The sequence below is a fragment of the Neovison vison genome, chromosome 11 (genome assembly GCF_020171115.1).
Source record: "Neovison vison isolate M4711 chromosome 11, ASM_NN_V1, whole genome shotgun sequence".
Lineage (NCBI taxonomy): Eukaryota > Metazoa > Chordata > Mammalia > Carnivora > Mustelidae > Neogale > Neogale vison.
In genome coordinates this window covers 177,674,059-177,699,350 of record NC_058101.1, presented here as the reverse complement: position 1 = coordinate 177,699,350, position 25,292 = coordinate 177,674,059, and the positions used below count along the sequence as shown (strand labels likewise).

The following is a 25,292-nucleotide window of genomic DNA, read 5'->3' as shown; positions in this document are numbered from 1 at the left end:
TATTCAAGGAGAAGAGTAAGCAGGTAAGAATTTGTAATAATGGAATTATTTTAAGCCCTTTTTAATAATGTTGCAGCCATATGAAGACACAGTCACAACCACCAAGGTAGAATTTACCAAAAGCAACAGATGGTGCTTGACAGGCATACATTTCCCCCCCTTCATTTAAAGAGAAAAAAAAAAGGAAATGCAAAAATAAAAGAGATAAACTATTTTGATTATTACCTTTCTCACATTTCTTTTTGGAAGCTGACGAAGAAGGAATCATAGGTAATTTCATCAACTCTGCACGATTTGATTCATTCAGTAGGTAGTGGGACTTATAGGCATATGAACTGAACATGGGGTCTGAATGATCCTGAACTATCAGCCCTATACGAAACAAACAGAAAGAGATGAGCTGCAATGAAACTACCCATGATTCCATGAGGGAAAAAAAATAAACCAACACCTATTATGTAGCTGTGCTAAAAGTTGGGGGTGGGGGGAAAGAGAATATGAAGAAAAAGAAAGATCTGACGGAAGAGTGTTGCCAGAATTGTTTAAGGGAGTTTGAGCTACTCAGTGCCTTATCCCTCAAAAACCTACATACCCAGAAGAAAACTGCAAGTTAATTTGGAGATATAAACTGCATTTGACGTCATACTTAAAACCCCCTATGGAAGACAAAGCTACATTCCTTAATATTTACAAGTACTATGATGACAATCCAAAGAAATAAAATGACATGTCACCTAATAGCAAATTAGAGTTATTTACATAACATGGTAGAGACACTGATCCACCTTCAACGTATCAAGTAATAACGAAAGGCAGAATTGAGTCTCTCCTGTTCTCTAGTCATATCTTGAGATAATCTCAAATTAATTCTAGCTTTCTCTGCCAGATAATGAAGCTATTCTCTATCAGCATGATACGTGATTCTAAAGGAGCCATAATTTGTTGAACTTCACTAAGGTAACCCAAACCATTTACACTTTTCCCTGCCATGATATAAAGTGATAACCAACCCAAGGGTTTACTAAGACAGTTCTTCTGACCTACCAATCCAGCTATCCTATTTGGAGGGAAATAGAAGATCTGCTCTAACCCACTTGTGACACCCACCTCTCCTCTCCCTCCCATCCACTTACCCTTTGCTGAGTTCATTACAGGCCACTCCCAAACCTAGGGAAGTGAGACCAGGGAACATTTCTGTTTCGTGATTAGACAGTTTACAGTGATCTGGACTTCACAATACAGATCATGACAGAAGTTTTATAGAGATCATTTTGAGAAGAGGTAAGAGTTTTGTTTTTCAAGGGGTTACCATTTACTTTTTGCCATGGGTGCTACCCTACACTGAGAAAGATTTAAGAAACATCTCCGACCTGGAGGACAGAATGGAACTTAAAATTGCTAACTGGTAATAGCATAAAAGTCTTCTAAAAAAGGTTATATAATGTCAAATGAATTTTATGCATTTAATAGAGAGAAGCAGTGTAGTGTAAAAAACAGTGGGACTGAAATGAGAAAGACAGGGTGCAAATGTTAGTCCCTCTATTTAAACTTCTGCGACCTTTAGGTAAATGATGTAATCTGTGCTTCAGTGTTCTCATCCACATAAAATGGGGAAATAACTCCTTAAGGCAACTGTGACCGTTCATTCAGATTGCATATCCAGTAGAGTTTGATTTACAGATACCAAAAAACTGTTAGTATTTATTAAAATGAAAAGAAAGCCCTAATCTACCTTCTCTATTATAAATTACCATTACAAAGAAAGGGAGAGAATGTTAAGTAACTCGACTTTACAACACCCATCACCGCCACCATCCCTGTCCAGATTGGAAGGTATCCCTAAAGGATGTATGTATACTACACTGAAACATGACTGAACATTCTTCTATGGCACCATGAGGGTCAGGGGAGGAGCAATGTTCCTCTGTACCTTGAAACGTTTCTAAAAACATTTCTAGATATTTATTCAGTCCTTAAGAATTAGGTGAATGGGGGCGCCTGGGTGGCTCAGTGGGTTAAGCCACTGCCTTTGGCTCGGGTCATGATCTCAGGGTCCTGGGATCGAGCCCCGCATCGGGCTCTCTGCTCAGCGGGGAGCCTGCTTCCTTCTCTCTCTGCCTGCCTCTCTGCCTGCTTGTGATCTCTCTCTGTCAAATAAATAAATAAAATAAATAAAATCTTAAAAAAAAAAAAAGAATTAGGTGAATGATTTTAAACAACCAATAACCATGAACTTAGAAAAATCCTTTGTAAGGAGGGCAAAACTCCACATAAGGCAAGAAACAAAAGCAAAACAAAGTTTTCTTTTTTCTTTCTTTTTTTTTTTTTTTAAAGGGCAGAAGGAAATCTGTTTAAAGATTATTTATTTATTTATTTGACAGAGAGAGAGAGAGAGATCACAAGTAGGCAGAGAGGCAGGCAGAGAGAGAGAGAGAGGAGGAAGCAGGCTCCCTGCTGAGCAGAGAGCCCGATGCGGGACTCAATCCCAGGACCCTGAGATCATGACCTGAGCTGAAGGCAGCGGCTTAACCCACTGAGCCACCCAGGCGCCCAAAACAAAGTTTTTTAATACCAAAACATATACAATTAAAGCCTCCTTTTTTATGTGTGGATTAGTACAATCAGGTCTCTCTTTTTTTTTTTTTTTTTTTTACAATCAGACCTCTGTAAAAACTGACGAGAGAACACATATTATTTACTTGTAAAAACTGTTGACTTAGCCTTCTAAAATCCCAATATCTGATCTATTTAGAATAAATTTCTATAAACTGCTGGAAAGGAAAATGAAAGTTTCTCTTTACAAAGTTTCATAGTTAAAATATTTGAGAATTAAATAATCTTGATTACATAGGCATTTAAATATAGTATATCTTTCAGATATCTGTCAAATTGATAAGATACAGATACAGATCCTGTAAAACATGAGTTTTCCCCTAATTTGCATTACTTCAAGCTTTTAATCATGGCATTTAAGTTAAACTTATAATGGTTAGTCTCTATAAAACTAGGCTCCTTGACAAAGGGCCATTTTTCTGCCTATCTTTAATTGAAAATACCAGTTTTAAATGTTTCTCAATTGTTGAATGAAAAGAAAGTAGTGGTTAATATACTGATGGTACTTGATTCAGAATGTACTCCAAGTAAGCCAACATGATAATTATAAAGTTGACACTTAAAATGTTGGCTCAGGGGTGCCTAGGTAGCCCAGTCAGTTAAGTGGTTGCCCTGGGACTGAGCCCCACATCTGGCTCCCTGCTTGGAGAGCCTGCTTCTCCCTCTGCCTCCCCACCCCTCTGCTCATGCGCACTCCCCCTCACTCTCTTGCTGTTGCTCTATCTCAAATATATAAACTTAATAAAATAAAATGTTGGCTCAGTTACACACTCTCTAGCATGAGCCCTAGTAAAAGCAAGTAATATCAAGTGCCCAGCAACACAGAATAAAACGTTTACAAGGTGATAACAGACTTCATGTTATCACTGACACTCATCTGTGTGAAGTCTCTAAAGCTAGCCAGTCAGTTGATAACTCACTATTTCTAAACTACCATCACTTTCTTGGGCATGGGGAGACCATAAAGACATCAGGGGTGTCTTTTTATTTCTTTGGATGATTTTGAATCCTTTCTGCCACCTATTATAATGTGGCACAAAACATTTCAGACCTACTCCTCCAGGTAACAGCCAGGTTTCAGAGCAGAATACAGCTGTTCTTTCTCTGCTAGAGAAAGACACAAAGTTCCCTCTCTTAATGGGAGACAGCCCCAAGTGCTCACCACAAACTCTGGCAAACTGAAAGCTGTACATACAATGGACTCAGCTGGCTGCCAGAAGGGCTGCCACTTACTTGATCTTTTACTACCAACCTCCTCTGGCTATTTTTTTTTTTTTTTTTTAACAAAAGACACAAAACCAAAACAACTCAAGATCTGTCACACTACCTAAATTCTATTTTAAAATACTTTATAGTACTTTCACCAAATTAAAAGAACTATCTCCTAAAGCAAAAAACAAAAAACAAATAAAATCAAAACCAAACCAAACACCTCATCTTCAGTTTAGTCTAAATATAATTTAATAAGCTTGATACACCTTGGAGTCCTTTCAATTATTTCACCACTAGGGTAAGTTCAGAAAACTTGGCACTTGTATTTAAAAAAATAAACAACCAAAAACAAAAACAAACCAAATTGCATTAGGGGATATTCATTAATTTCTAAAATGTTTAATAAATACTAGAAATTGTTTTATTATAATATAGCTGAGATACTCTGTAAAACTGAATATTCTGTAATATATTCAACTAAAGAAATTCTATTTTATATTTATCACAAACTCAAGTTCACTGACCCCCTCAGGGACACAATATTGCTTACTTGATCAATCTCTTGGCATACTTAAATATCAACAGGTGGCAAGTAAGAAAGCTTGTATTGCTGGCTCTTAGCTACCACCACCACATATGTTGTCTTGGCTGTATCCCATCAGGCCTTCCGCAATGCCAGACCAAAATATGATAAAATACAACATAAACAATTAAAAAATAAATGTGCTCCGCTTGCCTTCCAAGTAAAATCAAAATCAGGCAAAAACTCTGGATTAAAGAATATGACATGGAAGAGTCTACTTTGAATAGAATTGTTTACAGAAGGGAATAGATTAATCTTTTGATGCTCCATACAGAAACACTAAGAACTTATCTGTAATTCTAAATTATTCAAAAAATGCAGACATTAGTTTAAAGAAGAATTAATGTTCTAACAATTTGAACGTTTAATGTTACAAAAGGGACTACTGAAAAGTGTTACTCTCTCAGGGATATTACTGAAACTCTAGTTTGATGGAGAAATATGCCAATGAACTCAAAGAAAGAAAGGGAAAGGACTGACACTCACCTCTCGCACAAACGAAACAAAAGCCTACATTTATGGCAGAGGAAGAACTGCTGCTCCGTTTGGAATGATTACTACAGATGAGCATGTAGGAGGATACAAATATGCTGCCGGCAGCAATGCAAGCATCTCCAGAGTGATAGGCTACTGGACATCTCAAACATCGCATCATGCGACCTGTTTAAAGACAAACCAGAAAAAACAAAATCTACATAATTAGGAATCAGCTGGCTGTAAATGAGCTTTTTGGATTTGGGCTCTTTTGGGCTCCATGTGATGCTGTTATGGTAAGATAATATTTTTCTCCATATATGTGGCTCTGTTATTCCTATGCAGGACCCTAAACGCAGGACCCATTGAGAGATCACTCAAAGAAAAACTTGTTTGCTCCAGTGCTGGAGAGATGACGGTCTCAATATCACCTGTGAAAGAAATTTTCAAGGGTAACTTTGAATGTATGGAATTTTCTTCTCATGATCTGAATTAGAACCTAATCTCTACTTACCGTTGCTATTGTGGCTGAGCGGTTGTATCTACAGATGCAGAGATGGATAATTACCTAATACTCTTCAAAATGATGTGATTATTAGCTACTGCACTTAAAAAGAAAAAAACCTTAGTCCCACTTTTTAACTCTGTTTTACCTTTACTTGCTTTGTAGATATCTTTCTCCATGGAACAGGCAGAGCAACAGTGCTGAGGACAGCGGAATCCTTTTGATTCAAAGATGGCAGTGGGGAATTTGCGGACACAGGCTTCATGATAAAATTTCCCACAAGCGCCAACAGAACAACGCTTCACATCTGTACCAGACACTTTACATGAAAAACAAGGGTGCTGTCCTGAAAAATTGGTTGAGAAAACACAGATTAAATAAAGCATATTCTTTTTAAATAGAAGCAGCAAATGACATCAAAGAGCTACTTCCCAAAAAGACAGTACTATTATGTGTAAGAATTTCACATACAAAAAAAGGTATTGAAAAATAAGTTGTTAAATTAAAAGGTTATTTATTTTAATTCATTTTTAATTTTAATTTTAGTTAATTTACAGTGCAATACTGGTTTCTGGATAATTCAGTGATTCATCACTTACATGCAACACCCAGTGCTCATTAAAAAAAGTGCCCTCTTTAATACCCATCACTCATCGAGCCTATTCCCCACCCCCTCTCTCCATCACCCAGCAGTTTATTCTCTATAATTAAGAGTCATTTATGGCTTGTTTCCCTCTCTCTTTTTAGTTTTCCCCCTTCCCATGTTTATCTGTTTTCTTACTTAAATTCCTCACGAGTGACAGCATATGGTATTTGTCTTTCTCTGACTTACTTCACGTTACCATAATGCACTCTACCTCCATCCACATCTTTGCAAATGGCCAGATTTCATTCTTTTTGATGGCTGAATAATATTCCATTACACACACACACAAAAACGTTCTTTATCCACTCATCAATTGATGGACATTTGGGCTCTCTCCATAGTTGGGCTATTGTTGAAAATGCTGCTATACACATTGGGTGCACGTATCCCTTCCAATCCTTATTTTTGTATCCTTTGGTAAATACCTAGTAGTACAATTGCTGGATCATAGGGTTGCTCTAGTTTTAACTTTGTTAGGAACCTCCAAACTGTTCTCCAGAGTGGCTGTACCAGTTTGCATCCTAACAAGAGGGTTACCCTTTCTCTGCATCCTTGCCAACATCTGTTGTGTCTTGTGTTATTAATTTCAGCCAGGTGGTATCCCATAGTGGTTTTGATTTGTATTTCCCTGATGATGAGTGATGTTGAACATCTTCTCATGTGTCTGTTCGCCATCTGGATGTATTCGTTGGAAAAGTGTCTGTTCATGTCTTCTACCCATTTATTAAATGGATTATCTGTTTTGGGTGTGAGTTTGGTAAGTTCTTTATAGATTTTGGATACTAACCTTCTATCAGCTATATCATTTGAAAATATCTTCTATTTAATAGGCTGCTTTTTAGTTTTGTTAATTGTTTCCTTCACTGTGCAAAAGATCTTTAACTTGATAAAGTCCCAATAGATCATTTTTGCTTTTGTTTCCCTTGCCTATGGCAACATGTCCAATAAGAAGTCGCTAAGGCTGTGTTCAAAGAGGTTTCTACCTGTGTTTTCCTTTAGGATTTTTATGGTTTCCTGTCTCACACTTAAGTCTTTCATCTATTTTGAATTTATTTTTGTGTATGATGTATGAGGCGGTCCAGTTTCATTCTTTTGCATGTGGCTGTCCGGTCTGCCCAACACCATTTGTTGAAGAGACTGTCTTTTTTTCTATTGGATACTCTTAACTGCTTTGTTGAAGATTAGTTGACCATACAGTTTGTGGGTCCATGTCTGGGCTCTCTGTTCTGTTCCACTGATCTATGTGTCTGTTTTTGTGCCAGTACCATACTGTTCTGATGACCACAGCTTCGTAATATAGCTTGAAGTCCAGAATTGTGAGGCTTTCAGGATTGCTTTGGCTATTTGGGTCTTTTGTGGTTCCATACAAATTTTAGGACTGCTTGTTCCAGCACTGTGAAAAATTCTGGTGGTATTTTGACAGGGATTGCATTAAATGTGTAGACTGTTTTCAGTGGTACAGAAATTTTAACAATGTTTTTTCTTCCAATCCATGAGCATGGAATGCTTCAAGGGTTATTTAATAAATTTGGCTAGAATAATTGATTTATTTGGAGATAAGGCACTAAAAAAAAAATTTAGATCTTCACTTCTCACTCGATAATAAAATTAATCCATAGAAAACCCAGAACAGAATTTTTCAACATATGGGAGGTGACAGTGGGAAGGTCTTCCCAACCAAGAATAAGTAAAAGAAATTACCAAAGACAAGACAGATTCCATTAGTCACTTACAATTTCCATATGTAAAACAGACATAAAATGAAAACTCATAATCCTAATGTAAAACAAAATCACAACTGCACATCTTATTCAAACTTTAGTAAATCAAGAACAAAGAGAACAAAGAAAAATAAAATTTATTTATTAAAACAAATATTAATAATACCCACAGAAAAGACAATGAATGACCTTCTAAGAAGCAACAGTAAGACTGAGAGCTGACAGCAAGGGAAAAATGGAAGTCAGAAAACAATGAGACATTATCTCTAAAGGGCTGAAAGAAAACTGTTACTAAGCCAGCATTTTATATCCAGTAAACGCACTCTTCATGAATGAAGTGAAATTAATATACACTGGGAAGGATTAAAAAACCCAACAGTTGTTTTTTTGAAAAAGATTAATAAAAATGCTATCTCTGGCAAGAGTGACTAATAAAGGGAGAAAAGGCACCAATATTAACAATATGAGAAATGGTACATCACTACAAATCCTACAACTATTAAAAAAACAAAGGATATCACTACATTTTTATCAATAAATTTGAAAATTTACATGAATGGACAAATTCTTAAAAATGCATAATTACCAACACCCATGAATAGTTCCATAAATTATTTAAAAATTGAACCTATAATTAAAAGCCTTCCTACAAAGAAAACTTTAAGCTCAGAAGGTTCTACAATCTGCCAAACATTTAAAGCTAGAAATAATGTCAATTAGAATAGAACAGGTAAAAAAGAAGGAACAGGGCAGATGTGGAAAAATACATCACATACGGAGAAAATATATGCAACAAATAAGCAAAGGTAACTGAACAAGATTTATACAGAATTATGAATCAATAAAGAAATAGAACAGCCTAATAAAAAAGTGGGCAGGAGTGCCTCGCTGGCTCAGACAGTACAGCATGTGACTCTTGATCTTGGGTGGTGAGTTCAAGCCCCACATTGAGCCAGAGCGCTTACTTAAAAATGACTGACTGACTGACTGACTGAATAAATAAATAAATAAAGTGGGCAGAATATGAAGAGGCAGTTTACAGAAAGCAGAAAGACAAACAGCCAATAAACATGTGGGAAAAAAAAACCCTCAACTTCACTAGTAATCAGGTAAGTGCTAATTAAACCCAAGTAACATTTTAAAAATTCATCAAACAAGAAAAAAGGGTTTGATGATACAAACTGTAGATGAAGTAAGAGGAAACAGGTGCTCTGATATATTGCTAGTAGGAGTTCAGGTTGGAAGGAACTACCTTAGAAGGCTACAGGGCAGTATCCATCAATTGTACATTCACTTTCTGGGACCTAGAAGTTCTGTTTTTGCTGTCTACGTCGGGGAAGACTTGTACATGTAAAAGCATGTCGACTGAAGCACTGTTTCTAAGTGCAAAGAACTGAAAGCAACTCGAATGTCCTTCAATAGCAGAACAGTAATATATGCATAGAACTGTAATATATGCATACTATGGAACACTATGTAGTAAATTAAATAGAACATATTTGTATTGACATAAAAAGAGGTCCAAGATAGTGAAAAAAATCAAGCTGCAGAACAATTAATACATTTTTGTTACCATACACACAAAAATGTTACATAAGTGTGTGTAGGTGTGTGTGGGTGTACACACACCTGCTTGAACTATAACATTTTCTTAAGATGGTATTTATATACTATTTGTCTAATTAGAAACAAATTTAAAATACTAACAAACGCAAGGAACATCTTTACTACCACAATACACAAATAGACAAACCATGAACTGATCATTCACTAGAGACTCAATAAAGACAGAAAAAAATGTTTAGTTGTAAACAAAGAACTGCAAATTATAACATTTTTGTTATTTCTTTTGTTATTCTTTGAAAGTAATTGTCTTTTCTGTGGCTAATTTTCTGCCTCTTTTATTAGGATAGGCGTTTTCACTGTGTGTCCATTTTACGTACAAAATTTTAAGTGATTATTTACTGGCTATTTGGATATCATCTTTTGGAAAGTGTTCAAGTCTTTTGCCCATTTTTCTTATAATGCTATAAAAAATCTGAAAAAAAATGGAATAGTTTCTGTTAATGAAATAGTTTTTTGTTTTGATTTTTTACAGAAAGATTTTATTTTGGAAGTACCTGACCTTTACAAATTGGCTGAATTATAAAAATTCTTTAAAGGGGCACCTGGGTGGCTCAGACAGTTAAGAATCTACCTTTGGCTCCGGTAATGATCCTGGAGTCTCTGGATAGAGCTACTTATTGGGAGTCTGCTTCTCCCTCTGCTCTTCACCCTGCTCCTGTGCTCTCTCTAACAAATAAATAAATAAAATCTAAAAAAAAAAAAAATTCTTTAAAGTTAGTACTTACAATTTTGATGTTCAAATATGTATCTTTTAAATTGGCTTTGTTGTAAATAAAGTATGGTAAGGTTTTTTTGGTTGTTGTCTTGTTACAAATCTATAATTTCAAATTATATATCAACATGTATGTATATATGAAAGTGATAGTATTATTTTTAAAATAACTTTGAGAAATTTAAAATTTTAAAGGTTAAACTTTGCCAAAATGATTAAATTGCCCTATGTAAAAAAAAAAGGCTTTTATTTGCATAATGATCAAAATAGGTCTAATATAAACAAAAACTGTTATAACCAGTGACACTGTTATACTAATAGCTGAACTATCAAACCCCTTTAAGACTTAAGTTTAGAGCCCTAGGATATGAGTGCTTCTAATATCCTCCCTTCTCAGTAGGACAGGGTCTTCATTTATAATAATTAATAAGTAAACGTAATAATTATACATTTATTCACAAGGTCAAATGAAAGTACTCTCTTTCCAGAAATCACATTTGTCTTAAACAATAATAAGTAATATATAAGGGGTACCTGGGTGGTTCAGCGGGTTAAAGCCTTTGCCTTGGGCTCAGGTCACAATCTCAGTGACCTGGGATAGAGCCCGGCATCAGGCTCTCTGCTCAGCAGGGAGCCTGCTTCCCCCTCCCCTGCCTGCCTCTCTGCCTACTTGTGATCTCTGTCTGTCAAATAAATAAATAAATAAATAAATCTTTTTTTTTTTTTTTAAAAGAGTGAGAGTATAAGAACTTACTAGGCATGTATCTTATAATATTTTCTACATGCAAAGTATCTGTCTTTGATAAACAAAACTTTCTAAATGATCATAAATGATGGTTTGAAACTTTTACTCCTAATCTGTTAGAAAGATAACAAATTAGTATCAAAGTAATTTTCATGTAATAATAAATAAATCGAAAGCAATCTTTAAAAGATTATTTATTTATTTATTTATTTATTTCAGAGAGAAAGTGCATGTGTGTGTGTGTGTGTGTGTGTCTGTGTACGAGAGAGAGCGTGTAGGGGGAAGGGCAGGAAGGAAGGAAAGTGAAAGAATCTCAAGCAGTCTCTGAGCTGAGTGTGAAGCCCTACGTGGGGCTCAATCCCACAACACTGAGATCATGACCTGAGCCAAAATCAAGAGTGGGATGCTCAACTGACTGAGCCACCCAAGCATCCCCAAAAGCAATTTTTTAAAAATTAAATAATAATTGTCTTCCAAATTGTTGTTTAAAATGTACAATATAAAAGTTAACATTTTAACCATTTCTGAATGTACAGTTCCATGAATTAAATACTCACTATTTTGCAACCATCACCACTATCTATCTATTTTTTCATCATTCCATCCTGAATTTCTATACCCATTTAAACAATAACTCCCCATTACTCTCTGGTAAAAACTAAAAAAAAAAAAACAACAAAAAAAAAAACCTCCAAACAAACAAACAAAACAAAACAATAACAAAAATACCACCTTGGTAAAAACTGCTCTACTTTCTGTCTCTATAAATTTTACTACTCTAGGTAACTCATATAAGTGCGATCAAATATTTGTCCTTTGTGACTACCTTATTTTATCCACAGTCATCTCCTCGAGGATCACCCATGTTATAGCATGTATTAGAATTTCATTTTAAAAAACACCCTATGGCATGTACATACCACATTTTATCTACCCATTCATTCATCAGTGGACACTTGGATCATTTCCACCATTTGGCTATTATGAATAATGCTGCAGTGAATATGGGTGTACAAATATCTGTTTGAGTCTCTACTTTCTGTTCTTTTGGGTATACACCCAGAAGGGGAATTGTTGAATCATACAGTAAATCTATGTTTTAATTTTTTGAGGAACTGCCAAACTCTTTTCCACAGAGGTTGTACCATGTTACTTTCCTGCTGACAGCATACAAAAATTCCAATTTCTCCATATCCCGACCAACGCTACTACTTCTTCTTCTTCTTCAAATAATAGCCATTGCAGTGGCATCTCAGGTGATTTTAATTTTTATCTCCCTGATTACTAATGGTGTTGAACATTTTTTCATGTGTTTATTGACCAATTTGTAGATCTTCCTTGAAGGAATGTCTATCCAAGTCCTTTGCGCAATTGGGTTGTTTGGTTTTTTGTTGCTGAATTGTTAGTTCCTTACACATTCCGGACATTAATCCCTTTTCAGACATGGAATTTGCCAATACTATCCCCCATTTTGTGGGTTGCTTTTTCAGTTTGTTCATGGTGTTCAAAGTTTTTAATTTTGATAAAGCCCAATTTGTTTATTTTGTTGCCCATGCCTTTGGTGTTGTATCTAGAAAATCAATGTCAAAACCAATGTTATGAAGTTTTCCCCCTATGTTTTCTTCTAAGATTTTTATAGTTTTAGCTCATATATTTTGGTCTTTGATCCATTTGAATTAGTTTTTATACACTGTTGTTAGGTAAAGTTTCAACTTCATTCTTTTGCATGTAGATATCCAGTTTTCCCAGCACCATTTGTTGAAAAGACTGTCCTTTCCCATTGAATGGTCTTTGCACCCTTGTCAAAAAATCATTTGACCAAATGTGTGAATATTTATTTCTGGGCTCCTTATTCTATTCCACTGGTTTATAATTCCGTCTTCATGCCAATACCACATTGTTTGAATTACTGTAGCATTGTAGTAAATTTTTATTTAATTATTATTATCAGCATTTTTGCTTTGTAGCAAATTTTTAAATCAGGAAGTAAGTCTTCCAACTTTGCTCTATGTATTGTTTTTAAAGAAAATTTCTCTCTTAAATTTTCTAATAGATGTGGACCAAAGTAGATTATATCTAGAGTTTGTTGGCACAATTCTGCTCTGCTGAGTTCTAGAGTTAGGAGAGAAGCCCTCAGAGTATTCTAATACCACAAAATATGGTCCTTCCTATCAGTAGTTTATAAGAGAGATTGCAACTTAAGTGCTTAAAGGGGCCAGGCAGATTACCTAAGTGACTGGAGTGAAGGATTTTAGAAAAAGGAATGATAGAGAATGTGGGGAACCAGGAATATGTGCCTGATTCTTGTTCACACACTGAAAACACCTTTTGAAAGACAAATAAAAGAATGTGCGGCTAATTTGACCCTGAGGCTGCCAGTTGGCAAACTGTTCAAAAATTTTACTACAGAGTCTAAATGTAATAAATAATATTTTATATAGGGGAAAATACAAGTTATATGTTCAAAACAGCTTTTATAGCTTAATTTTTCCATGTGTATGTATGTATGTATCTGTGTTAGGATATATGACATATGAAATACAACCTTCACCCTACTTAGTCAAGTCAGTAGAAGGCAATAATAAAGTGTAAAGAATCTGGGGTTAAGCTACTTCCCGGGCTTAAATCTCAGTTTCATTAAATGTTGCCTTTTGACTTTGGGTAAAGTGTTAAACTTTCTCCACCAATTGTTTTGATCAGCAGTAGTCTGTATGAGGTAGGCGTAAGAAAAAATGGTGAATCCAAAACCCCCAGTGTCCAAAAAACAACTTCCAATAGTTCCACCTTTCCAATAAAAATATAGGAACCCTGGTTATAGATTATGATTGATGCTTATTCCAGTCTTTAATATTAAAGTCAAGGGACTTTAACCCAATCTATTTAACACAAAACTCACAAACCCATCTAAAAAATAATTCAATCTACATATTTTGCATAGTTGTTTTGATACAAATCCATCTCAATGATTTGATAGATTTCATGATAAAAGCACTGGTAAGAGGGAATTTGACAGTAATACTGCTAACCACTCTTTGGATTTTAGGAATCCCAATCTCTGAATGGTCTTAATTTGTTGAAATATCTATGGGAGTGGGGGATGAGAGCTACGTAACAGTGGTAAGAGAACAGATGTCATGGGGGATGCTGGCATGGCGCATTCCTTCCTACCTGTCTTTTTGTATTGATCAAACTAAGTAAACTTACCGGTTTTACATTCCACACAGATGAACTTTCCATCAGGGAGTGATGCCAATCCCAGGCACTCCAGGTGAAAGTGTTTGCAGCACTCTCCCTCACAGGGGATCAGAGAGTCACCAGAGCTTTCACAGATCTGCAATATGGCAAAAAGCAGTAATTCTCAAACTTTAGCAAGCCATCAGAATCACTTGTAGGGTCTGTTAAGACTCAGACTACTGGGTCCCTCTCCCAGTTTCTGATTCAGCAGATATACGGTGGGGCCCAAGAATTTGCATTTCTATCAAGTATCTACCTGACAATGCTGATGCTGCTGGTCCTTGGTCCTCTCTTTAAGAACCGCTGAAGTTAACTTTTTATTCTTTTTTAAAGTTTTAATTTTAATTCCACTTAGTTAACACAATGCTATATTGGTTTCAGGTGTATAATAGAGTGATTCAACAATCCCATACACCATTCAGTGCTCATCATGACAAAAATAATAAAAATATAGGGAGACTCCTATATTTAATACATTAAAAAAAAAAAAAAAAAAAAGAACCATTGAATTAGATAACTATTTCCAGACCCAATATGGTATAAAGTTTAAAAGGCATACTTCTTTCCTGATTCCTTCTTTGGAATCTGCACTACTTGAACCTTTCTTCACAGGGCAAAGCAGTGTTTTTCAAAAAGGGTAAATATACATCACAAGAGGTAATACCAACTTAAATTTAGGAAAATGTTTTTTAAAATAAATCATCTGCCTTTTACTTTTTTTTGGTAAGTAAGCTCTAGGCCCAACATGGGGCTTAAACTCACAAACCCAAGGATCAAGAGTTCCATGTGCTACCGACTGAGCCAGCCAGATATCCCCCATGTACCTCTAATTGATAACTGAGTATCACAATGAAGACCGGCACTTGTGTGGGCAGAAAAGAGCCAGATATGGCTTTTACCTATAGCTTTAAAGTAATATAATGTAGAAAGATATTACTTTCTCCAGCTGAAGGATAAGTATATTACCGGCGGACTGTTAACAGCAATTACTTCAAGCTATCCGTCGCTGGCCTACCTGACACACAGTGTCCTTCCTACTGACTCCAACGCCTCTTCTTGACAAACTTGAATCCACGGACTGCACATCAGAAACCTCTGCATCTGCAGTAGCGGAAGGGCTATCTACTTGCTTTCCAAAGCCTACCTACATGGAAAACATAACACTTTGTAAGAAAAATGAAACAAAAATTTCCTTCAAGTGAAGTGCTATGAAAATCCTACCAAGATTTGCTCAAATAAACCTTGACACCTCTTTTTTTTCCCTTTCTTTCTAAAACCCCTGGATACCATTTGCCTGATGTTTTGAGAGAAACAGTAGTTGAAATTTAAAAACACAGAAACTATGTTTGTTACATAAGAGATCAGCAAAATTAAGACACTTGTAAATTACAAGATAACCAAACTGATTCATTCCCTGAGTATTTAAAAAATTCCACAGTCTCCCCAAATAAGTCAGGCAAAGCATTTTGTACATCTTGCAAAGCAAAAGAGAGCAAGGTGCCCCGAGCCTTGAAAATACTTACCTGCAGGTCACTCAGTCCTCTGGAATCGGAGTCAGAGGTGTCTCTGTACGCTGAGCTAGTCATTTCTACATCAGTTGAGGCGCGACTCCTTTTCTTTAGAGGTTTACAGGAATCTGAAATCTCGCTGGCACCTTAATACAACATACTGAAATTAATCCTAAAATAGTGCTTAAGGTTTGTTGTTTTCATTTTTGTTTGTGGGAGATTATTTCTTTCCCCAAACTCATCTGTAGTGTGGAAAAAGCACAGCTCTCCTTGTAACGCTGAAGTCACGAGTCAAAACTTCAGAAGCTTCTGACCTTCCTGATAGTGAGTGATTTAATTTACAACCGCTCTATTAAAACATTTAATTCAGTGCTCCTGCTCTAAAGCTATTTTCAGTCAACAGAGCCTAAGTTCCAAGCTAAAAACCAATTCTTTCAAAGCTACAGGACAGCCGATTGATTTGGAGCAATCCAAGGAACCATTCAATTTGGAGGGGGAAGACATAAAACCCAACACACTGTGTAGCTTACAAATATGGTCGCAGAGACATCTCCATCTTGTTTTTATTAGGGATGTGACAAATCTTTGATTTGTATTCGATTCGTACACGGATAGTGCCATTTTCCCCCGAATTTTGCAATTCAGTTGATTATTGCCCCCCGAATAAATTTTGGATGTTCATAATTGTTCATCTCAGACTTCCTTGGTGAAGTGGCATTTATTGTGACCATTAACAAGTGCTGCAGCACATCTACATATGTCATGCCATCTAGGAGGCACATTGCTGAGGGTTGTAATGGACAATCAATGTTCAAGTGCAGCCAAATCACGAAGAGCTGGATGAGAGGCCTCTATGTGGAATTTGTGCGGGAAGGAATAAATATGAAGAAAAAAAAAAAAAAAGGCAGAGAATAGTGTGGAATTTTTTTAAAACTGTGTGTAATACAAATCCAGCCAAAACAATAGTGCAAAAAGTTACAAAGCAACAATCTCTTGGGCTAATGCAGTATAGGCTATACAGAAACAGCCACGATGAAATGTGCAGATCAGGCACGGTGAATACCAGGGAACCAAGGAGACGGTTAATATTTTAACCCACAGTTTGTGTTTTGGATTTTTTTTTTCCCCCAAAATTTCCATACAACAAACAGACATCTAGATCAGCCCAGCAAGCTATGGTGGAAGTGTGCAGTCCAGAAGAGACCATGGAGAAACAAGTCTCCTGAGGCCATGAAGATCCGCAACAGGCTGAGTGAGAGTAGAACTTGGAATATAGCCATGTTCAGTGGTGGAGGATGTGGGCCTCTTTAGACTGCTCAGATTACTGGAACCTTGATATCACATCCCATTCTACAAGTTTTTTCACTGAATGTTTCCTTACATCTATAAATGAGGGTGCCTGCCCATGTTAACGCTGATTAAAAAACACAAGTACACAAATCTATCTCCTTCATTGCTGGTGTGTGGACCCAGAACACCACCACAAAGTATTTCCTTGGCCTAAAAGATCACTGGATTAACAAGGAGTTTTAACAGAGGAACAGGAGTGCTGTACTGAGAGGCTTTCGAAGGGAAAACACAGGTACCGCCATTTCCGATGAGTTTCTGAAAATGCTAGAAAAATGACAGACTGCCAAAGACAGCTGCCATGCTGTTCTCCATGATAACGGCACTAATATTAAAAAAAATAAGAGCCTTTAATGATTGTAATGTATACAGTTTGGGCTGTTTGGCAAAACCCTGCAGATGTGCATTAATGATGCTTTATTTAAAAACAAAAAACAAAAAAACAAAAACAGTCCATGTTGAAATTGATCAGTGTAAGTTAAATGGTGGTTTTTAGGCTGGACCCATGATTTAAGCTGTACCCATCCAGCTCAGACCAAAAAAAAAAAAAAAAAATCATCTGAATGTTAAAGCAATTGTTCAGAGTCTTGAAGAAGAAACCAGGCAGGAAAATGCCAATAATGATGATTGGCGAAATCAAAATTGAAAACAAAGAAACTGTTTATCGAGCCGCCGACAAAGAAATCTTGCATGGAGACTCCAAGTCTGGAGTTTCTGGGATGAAATTGTACAGGAATCTCAGTCCACAGTTTCCTCAATCGCTGCGGAGACGGAGCTGTCACTGAATCTGACAGAGCCCTGCACTCCCCGGTCCGCCGACCCTGTGGAATGGTGGAAACACAACGCAATCAGGCCTCCTAATCTCGCAGCGATCGCGATGTCTTTTCTTGGAGCTCCGCCAAGCAGTGTTCCCTCCGAGAGGCTGTTCAGTTCTGCTGAGGATCTCCACGGAGACCATCGCTGCAGACTTCTCCCCGAGAATGCAGAGAGGCTGGTGTTTTTTTTTTTTTAAATAATGCAATTTGCCCAGAGTAAACTACAGGTATCAAATACAGTTTGAATGATCTCACCAAAAACGCACGAATCATGCTATGGAGTTTGTACTGTAGTCAAATTGCACACAGAAAATACGGATATAAGTTTAAGGTTTCTTAAACTTTGTGCATATCTCAAATAAGATTTGCATAAGGTCATCTAATAATGGCCATAAATATGCTACAAATCATTTTAATTTAAAAAAAAAAAGATTTTACAGCACTGTCAAAATAAACGTGGCAAGATTTTTTTCAATCGGGTTGTCTTGTCTGATTTGTCATAGTCCATGTTTGACAAACATTAATAGCTACTATTCGGTATTCAGTCGAATACCAAAAAAAATGGATTCGTCACATCCCTAGTTTATAAACCAGTGAAACCCCAGAATCTTATGGAGAAAAGTTAGAAACAGTATCAAGTCTACATGGTGTTCTCCAATTTACCAAAACAAGTAAGACTTTACACATGGATACAGAATAAGATCAACTCTAAAACACACACACACACATACACACACACCAGGAAATACTTCAATTTCACACAAATTTTTGACTGAAGAGCAACAACAGTGATTTACAGAGACAAACAAAAATACATGAAGTACAAATAAGTAATTCTTAAAAATTGGTTTTAATCAAGGAAATGCAAGGCAACATTATAATAACTCACCTTTCTGTAATCCAGTCTTCACTGTAGCCTGAGGAACCGTTTCAACCTGTTTGGATAGAAAAATATACCATTAACAAGGAATTTTTTCACTTTTAATTAACAGAGGGAAAAAAACAATACTTCCATCAATCTAAGTAATGATGAATGATTAATGTATCTGAAATCTGTACTCCGTCCCATCTTCTGGGTAAAGTTTCTCTGTCTCAAGGTCAGGGAGGGTTTAAATCCTAGCTGCCTATACTGAATTCCAAGTGACAACATACAGCCACATGCTCTCTAGCAAAGACTTTTCCCACCATTCCCTTGGTATATGAAGAAAACAGGAATCCTTTCCTCAGTGTCTGGGAGGCAGGAGAGGGGTTGTTTCTGCAACCAGCCCCGATGTTGCTATAAACCCCTCCCACCCCAAAGACGTTAGGATAAATTTTTACTTACTATGATACTCAGGTTAATGTAACTCACGCCACTTTAAGACCCTTCCGCGCCTGCACTCACAGCTAAGTTGCTGGGAATCAGGACCCTCTCTGTAGAGAGTGCTACAGGGCTCCATACAGCTGGAAGCTCAATACTTTTGCTGCTAGTACAAACTTAAGAAAATAAGTTTGTGATATTGCAAAAGCACTTTCTTGAGTGTCTTATGAACAGTGTCTTGATCCTACATTAGGAGAGCGAGATCAGAAGTTATTCTGCCAATGTATATGTAAAACACGTGGTAATTTGAGGCTTGAACCATTGGAATTAAAGAAAGGATGCTGTTTGGAGGAATTCCTGCTTTAGCTATGAATTGAATTTTAGGTTTCCTTAAGATGTGGTGAGATATGCATGTTGAAACACATTTTGTAAATATTTAAGGATTGTTCTAAGCTTTTTAAAAAATTTTTTATTTTTTTTACAACAGGTAAAAAAACATACAACAGAAGCGCTTTTATAAGATACAATTAGTAATACAAATATAAAATCTTCTAAACAGTCACTGATATTGTTCTACTACTAACTATAACATAGTGGCATTAACAATTTGTCCCACTTTTTATATTCATTCTGCTAATTAATTTTAAACTGACTGGTCACAGACTGAATTTGGGAACCAGCTGGAAAAATCACAACCTCATTTTAGTAATGAATGCTATAGATTTGCAAGAGCTTAGAAAGATTTTTTGGAATATAATTTCCTAAGTATGAAAGCTAATTATGGTAAATGAATGACAAATTAGTATATTATTTAAATTTTAGTTAAATGATCCTGGGAAATTTGTTTTACATGCTTGGAGATACAATAGAGCACCCACAAAATCACCTTTTAAGTTTGGAAGTTTAAATTGTGAAGGAAATAATTTGAATAGAAAAGTCCACACTTCCATATTAAGTGGTTTTAAAAATATAAAGCTTACTGGAACTAATACTATTCAGAATTCTTTTTGTTTAACAGCAGCTGTCCGGTCTATAAAAAATGGATATTCTTCCACTTTAAAAAGTTAGGAAAAATTCTTATTGTGAGTTTAATTTTAAGGAATAATGGTTTCTAAAACTTTCTTTGCAAAGGTAATTTAATATGCATATTACTACATTGATTACACTGGTTTAATACCCTTTAGTCAAATGTCCCTCCTTTTTTGGTTTTTACTTATTAAATGGTGTTTCTGATAACTCAATCACAGGTGAGTGCCATTCCATTGGGAAAATAACATTCCAAAAAATCTGTGATACCAACAGAAAAACCAGATCATATCTATGATTATCTGTGTCTTAAATATAACTCTCATAGTTAAATTAATCTGATTTGTTTAAAAAATAAAAACAATACATACCAGCAGCTTAAACAAAAAATCAAAATTTAAAGGACGGGGGGGCTAAAAATCATGAAAACATGAAATCATTTTGTTCATAACAGAAATTTCAAAACAAATGTGAGGAATTCTTTAAGAATCTTAAACCACTGGCTTCCCATCTCCTGAAGCCTGACTACTTTCTGTGAAAATGCTTGAAGCAGAATCACAGGGATGGCTGTATTAGAAATGGGCACTGGAACTCACTAGGACAGAAGCATAAGATAGTCCAGAAAAAGGAAACCCAGTTTGGGGAAAGTTTCTCTTTCTTTTAAGATATCATATAAGCCACAACATTTACAAATACAATGTTTTAACTCTCTACATGTAGGAAGCCAACCTGCTCCTTTTTGATCTTCTTCTTTGGCACAACCTCGGTAGATTTCTCTGATTCAGAACGAGTTCTAATCGATCTTCTCTGTTGCTTCTTCTCTACTGAGCCTAAGAGGTGATTTAAAGGAACAAACAAAAAATCATTTAAGGATGACTTGACATTCATTTAGTTAAGATTTGATCCAATTCCCTGCTTTTCTTATCCATTACTTTGTTTTGTAATTGTTTTGTTTTACTTTTGGTCTTTCAACTGTAAGTCACTAAAAATCCAATCTGTACTACATATTTTTCATTTTAACAAATGAATTAAATTAACCCTATATGTAAAATGTTTAACGGTGTTTGGTGTACCTATATGAATTTTTGCTACTGTATATTATTAACAACAACAGGGGAAAGGGGCACAAAGATGTGGCCAAAACCAAATCATTAATTTGGATGCCAAGGGGCTTGTTAAGCTTTAGAAATAATAAGTCATGAAAAACTTTCCGGCAAGGTTTTTCATGTTAAATAGTAAAACAGAAACTAACAGTATTTTTTAAACAGTAAAATTTTTTGGAAGTAAACAGAAAAAAGGAAAATAACCTCACATCGACCCCACTCTGGACAGGATAAAACTTAGAATGAAGACCACAACTGGAAAGAATGCTAAGTCAGGAATGATTCATTCTGGAATCCTGAGAAGGAATGATGCCTGCGGTGCAGCTGTTCTCCATCTTTTCAGTGCTCGACCACCTGCATAATCCTTCCTACATAATAATCACCCTTCTACACCTTGCCAGGGGAGAAAGCTCTTATCAAAGCAGGCAGAAGCTACTTCAATAAAACCTTCCCCATTACCTTTATATTTTGTGGTTTCATTGTTCTTGTCTATGTGTAAATGGTTTCGTTCACCTTAGTTCAAAGCCAAAACAAAGAAGGATCCAACTATGTCTGTTTTGGGGAAGAAGGAGGTAGTCTGATACTAATGTATTGTTCCTGAGCTGTGTTAATTTCTAGCAGAAAAGCCACAAATGAAGGTGTCGGCTCCTTCCTTCATCCTCACTCTGCTGCTTACACTGATGGAAACATTCACTAAGATAACAGATATCCTACCCTCACAGACACCTGAGTATCCCAGAAATCCAGACTTTAGTATAATCATCAATATTCAAGTACCTATCAGGAAAGAGGAAAATGAAAATAGAAATGTTTAAAACAAAACAGCTTCACTTGTTTTGAGGATGACAACATAACTGTTCCATTAACTAGAGATGGTTATTTGATCTACTATCTTATAGAAAATAAAGCAACACGACTTCTTTTAATTGTTCTGAAAGCTACCGAAAGAACACAAAATCTACCATATTAAAACCACTAAAAAGTACTGCATTTGTGTCCTGAGAGAGAGGAGGGGACCGTCTCTGGATAATAGTTTAGAAATCTATTATAAAGGCAAATACAATTCTTCAAATCACAGAAATCAGCAGTGCCACACACTCTATGTGCCCCCTAAATTTATTAGAAAAGGCTCAAGAATTCTGCCTAGTAGTTGACACCAACTGAGATGATGATACAACTGGTTTCTGAAGGGAGATCAAGTCTTTTCTCTCACTTTTCAACTACTGAAGTTATTTCTACAAGAAGCAAAATGGTCATTTAAAAAGGCAAAATATGCTCATCAACCACAGCTGGCAACCAAATTTAAACCAATGTCAAAACTTTAGAGCACTCATTAATTTACAACCTAAATATAGACCTACCTAAAGAAGGAACTGCACTTATTCCAGATATAAAGAATTAGAACCTCCCACTTACCTTTCACTTAAAAAAAATAAATTTATAGCAAAACTTGAATCTTACAGCGAAAAGACTACACGAAAAGAAAATGTTCTGGGGCGCCTGGGTGGCTCAGTGGGTTCAAGTCTCTGCCTTCGGCTCAGGTCATGATCTCCGGGTCCTGGGATAGAGCCCCACATTGGGCTCTCTGCTCGGCAGGGAGCCTGCTTCCCTTTCTGTCTCTGTCTGCCTCTCTGCCTGCTTGTGATCTCTCTCCCGCTGTCAAATAAATAAATAAAATCTTTTTTTAAAAATTACACTTTTTAAAAAAAGATTTTATTTATTCATTTGACAAAGAGAGACCACAAGTAGGCAGAGCAACAGACAGAGAGAGGGGGAAGCAGGCTCCCTGCTGAGCAGAGAGCCCGATGTGGGGCTTGATCCCAGGACGCTGGGATCATGACCCGAGCGGAAGGCAGAGGCTTAACCCACTGAGCCACCCAGGTGCCCCCAAAAGTGTAATATTTAAGATCAATCTAATATGAAGAGTTTACTTTCTCCCTAAATAGGAGAATGTACATATTTAAATAGAGATCCCCCTAGGCTAAGTATAACACTTAAACCAGACAAATTACAACAGTTTAGTGTAAAGAAAGATAACAAAATTGATGTACCTGACTATGGAGAGCTGAGGCCAAAAAAATTCTTTAAATCTTCAAAGAAGGAACAGATGTTTTCAATTATGGTTAATTAATGCAAAATCTTTTAAGGCCACTTACTCATTTCTTTAACATCATAATTTCATTTTTTTATACAGTATTGTGAAATGATACAAGTTGCAAATCTGGTTCTGGACTTTGCTACTCTCTCCTTACTTTAACGCAGCTTCCCTTCCCAATTCAAATTTGGATAAAGGCATAATGTTTTGCATGTCCCATCCAATATATGCCCCATCTCCCCTGCTACCACCTCTCCCTATCTTGTAGCACCTCTTCACCTTTTTTTTTTTTAAAGAAAAGCTAGCCCAAATTCTTTCCTGAACAATGACTGCTTTTATTTTAGCTCTTAAAATGGTAAGCATCTTACTCAAAGTTTCCCTTACGAAACTATTTGCCCCTTTGTGCCACTCAGTCATGATTCTGCCTGAGTTACTACTGATTCAAGGCTACTACCTCAATTCTCAAGATTTTATTCCTTCTAGAAAATTATTTGGTCCTTTTGATATGATTCCAAAATTTTTTTTAAAAGAATAAGGTGAAACAAAGTCCTTTCTCCTAAACCAAGATTCTAAATGACCAAACCAGTTGACAATCTAACTCTTTTCTTGGAGGCTTTAGGAAGCAGTAATACTGTTATATAAAACAAACCAACCAGAAACTCAGTTAAAAATAAGATACTTAGTATGTCAGTCCCTTAAAAAAAATTACTTTGACCATTCCAAAGGTACAACCTTACTAAATATAGGCATTTCTCTTTTAAACAAGAATAGTATGGTTTGATTTTCTATTTGTGGTATCTGTTAATCAGAGAACAGAATTATAATAGGAGAGTTAGGCCCTAGTCCCCTACTTACTAACATCTACTACACCTAAAAATAATAAAAAAAAAAAAGCATGGGCATCTGTCAATTAGTTTCTAATAAAAGATTAAGAATGAAATGGTAAGAAGGTGTTAATAGTGCTAGAAAAGTAAAGCTGTCATTTTCATGCAAAGAGAGATAACCAGATGGTGCATTTACTCAGCTGTGTACAGATTTCATAACTATACTCTTTTAATTACAGAACCATCTTATTAACTTAAACTCTTACAGGAAAAATAACTTACTATGAATAAAGCTCCCTAGCCCCTATTCTTCCCTATTGAAATAATTGCTTTCATAACTTAATTTTTTAAAATATAATCTGATTTTGGTAACTAAAAGTTTCTTAGGAATGCAGCTACCATGTTATAGCAAAACAGAACTATGACCTCTTAAAATGGATCTATATACTCTTCATTCCTTACCCACCTGTAGGACCAGATGTTGCTTCAGGAGATGATATATTCTGAGTCGCCTTTTCATTTCTCTGGTTTGGTGTAGAAATTATAAGTCTTTCCTGTCCCCTGACACTTATTTCCGTTTTGTTACCAATTCCCTTTAAAATAAGGCAAATTAAAAATAGGTGATCACCAGGCAAATGGCATTAATTGGCTTACAAAGACAGCCCAAGATGGTCATGACTTGCTTCAATTTTACACACTCTTTGACTATAGTTAATTTATCATCTTTGCCATTACCAGAGCAATTTTATTAAATCATCGGGATGTATTCTAAAATGTATAATGAGATTATGTGAGGAAAAAAAAATGATTCCACATGAGGCATATCACCAAAAACTGAACCTGTATCACCTAGTTTTCTGTCAAAACCAAAATGTTTTCTTGTCTGAATAGTCTTTCCCTTTACCTCATCACAGGAAAATAACTTGAGTCATTTTCATTTGGTTAAGTACCTTACTACACAAATCAAAATGTCAGCATGTCTTTTATTTTTTTAAATATTTTTTTAAATAATTTTTTTATAAACATATAATGTATTATTAGCCCCAGGGGTACAAGTCTGTGAATCGCCAGGTTTACACACTTCACAGCACTCACCACAGCACATACCCTCCTCAATGTCCATAACCCCACCACCCTCTCCCTACACCCCCCGCCCCCCCGCAACCCTCAGTTTGTTTTGCGAGATTAAGAGTCTCTTATGGT

General features: G+C 36.0%; 1 protein-coding gene across 5 annotated transcripts in view; it reads right to left on the bottom strand.

Annotated features, from left to right (window-relative positions):
- NSD3 (nuclear receptor binding SET domain protein 3) overlaps nucleotides 1–25,292 on the bottom strand; it is a 124,646-nt gene that overhangs the window by 27,700 nt on the left and 71,654 nt on the right. For 3 of the 5 annotated variants that reach the window (XM_044225366.1, XM_044225368.1, XM_044225367.1), the window contains exons 7-15: nucleotides 24,556–24,682; nucleotides 20,797–20,897; nucleotides 18,631–18,676; nucleotides 15,595–15,725; nucleotides 15,087–15,215; nucleotides 14,042–14,168; nucleotides 5,536–5,733; nucleotides 4,895–5,068; nucleotides 226–372 (exon numbers count right to left, since the gene is read on the bottom strand). In XM_044225366.1, the coding sequence (XP_044081301.1) occupies nucleotides 226–372; nucleotides 4,895–5,068; nucleotides 5,536–5,733; nucleotides 14,042–14,168; nucleotides 15,087–15,215; nucleotides 15,595–15,725; nucleotides 18,631–18,676; nucleotides 20,797–20,897; nucleotides 24,556–24,682 (1,180 nt within the window). Of the gene's footprint in view, nucleotides 1–225; nucleotides 373–4,894; nucleotides 5,069–5,535; nucleotides 5,734–14,041; nucleotides 14,169–15,086; nucleotides 15,216–15,594; nucleotides 15,726–16,124; nucleotides 17,748–18,630; nucleotides 18,677–20,796; nucleotides 20,898–24,555; nucleotides 24,683–25,292 lie in introns of those variants that run through there. The other 2 variants (XM_044225369.1, XM_044225371.1) reach the window with 2 other exon arrangements.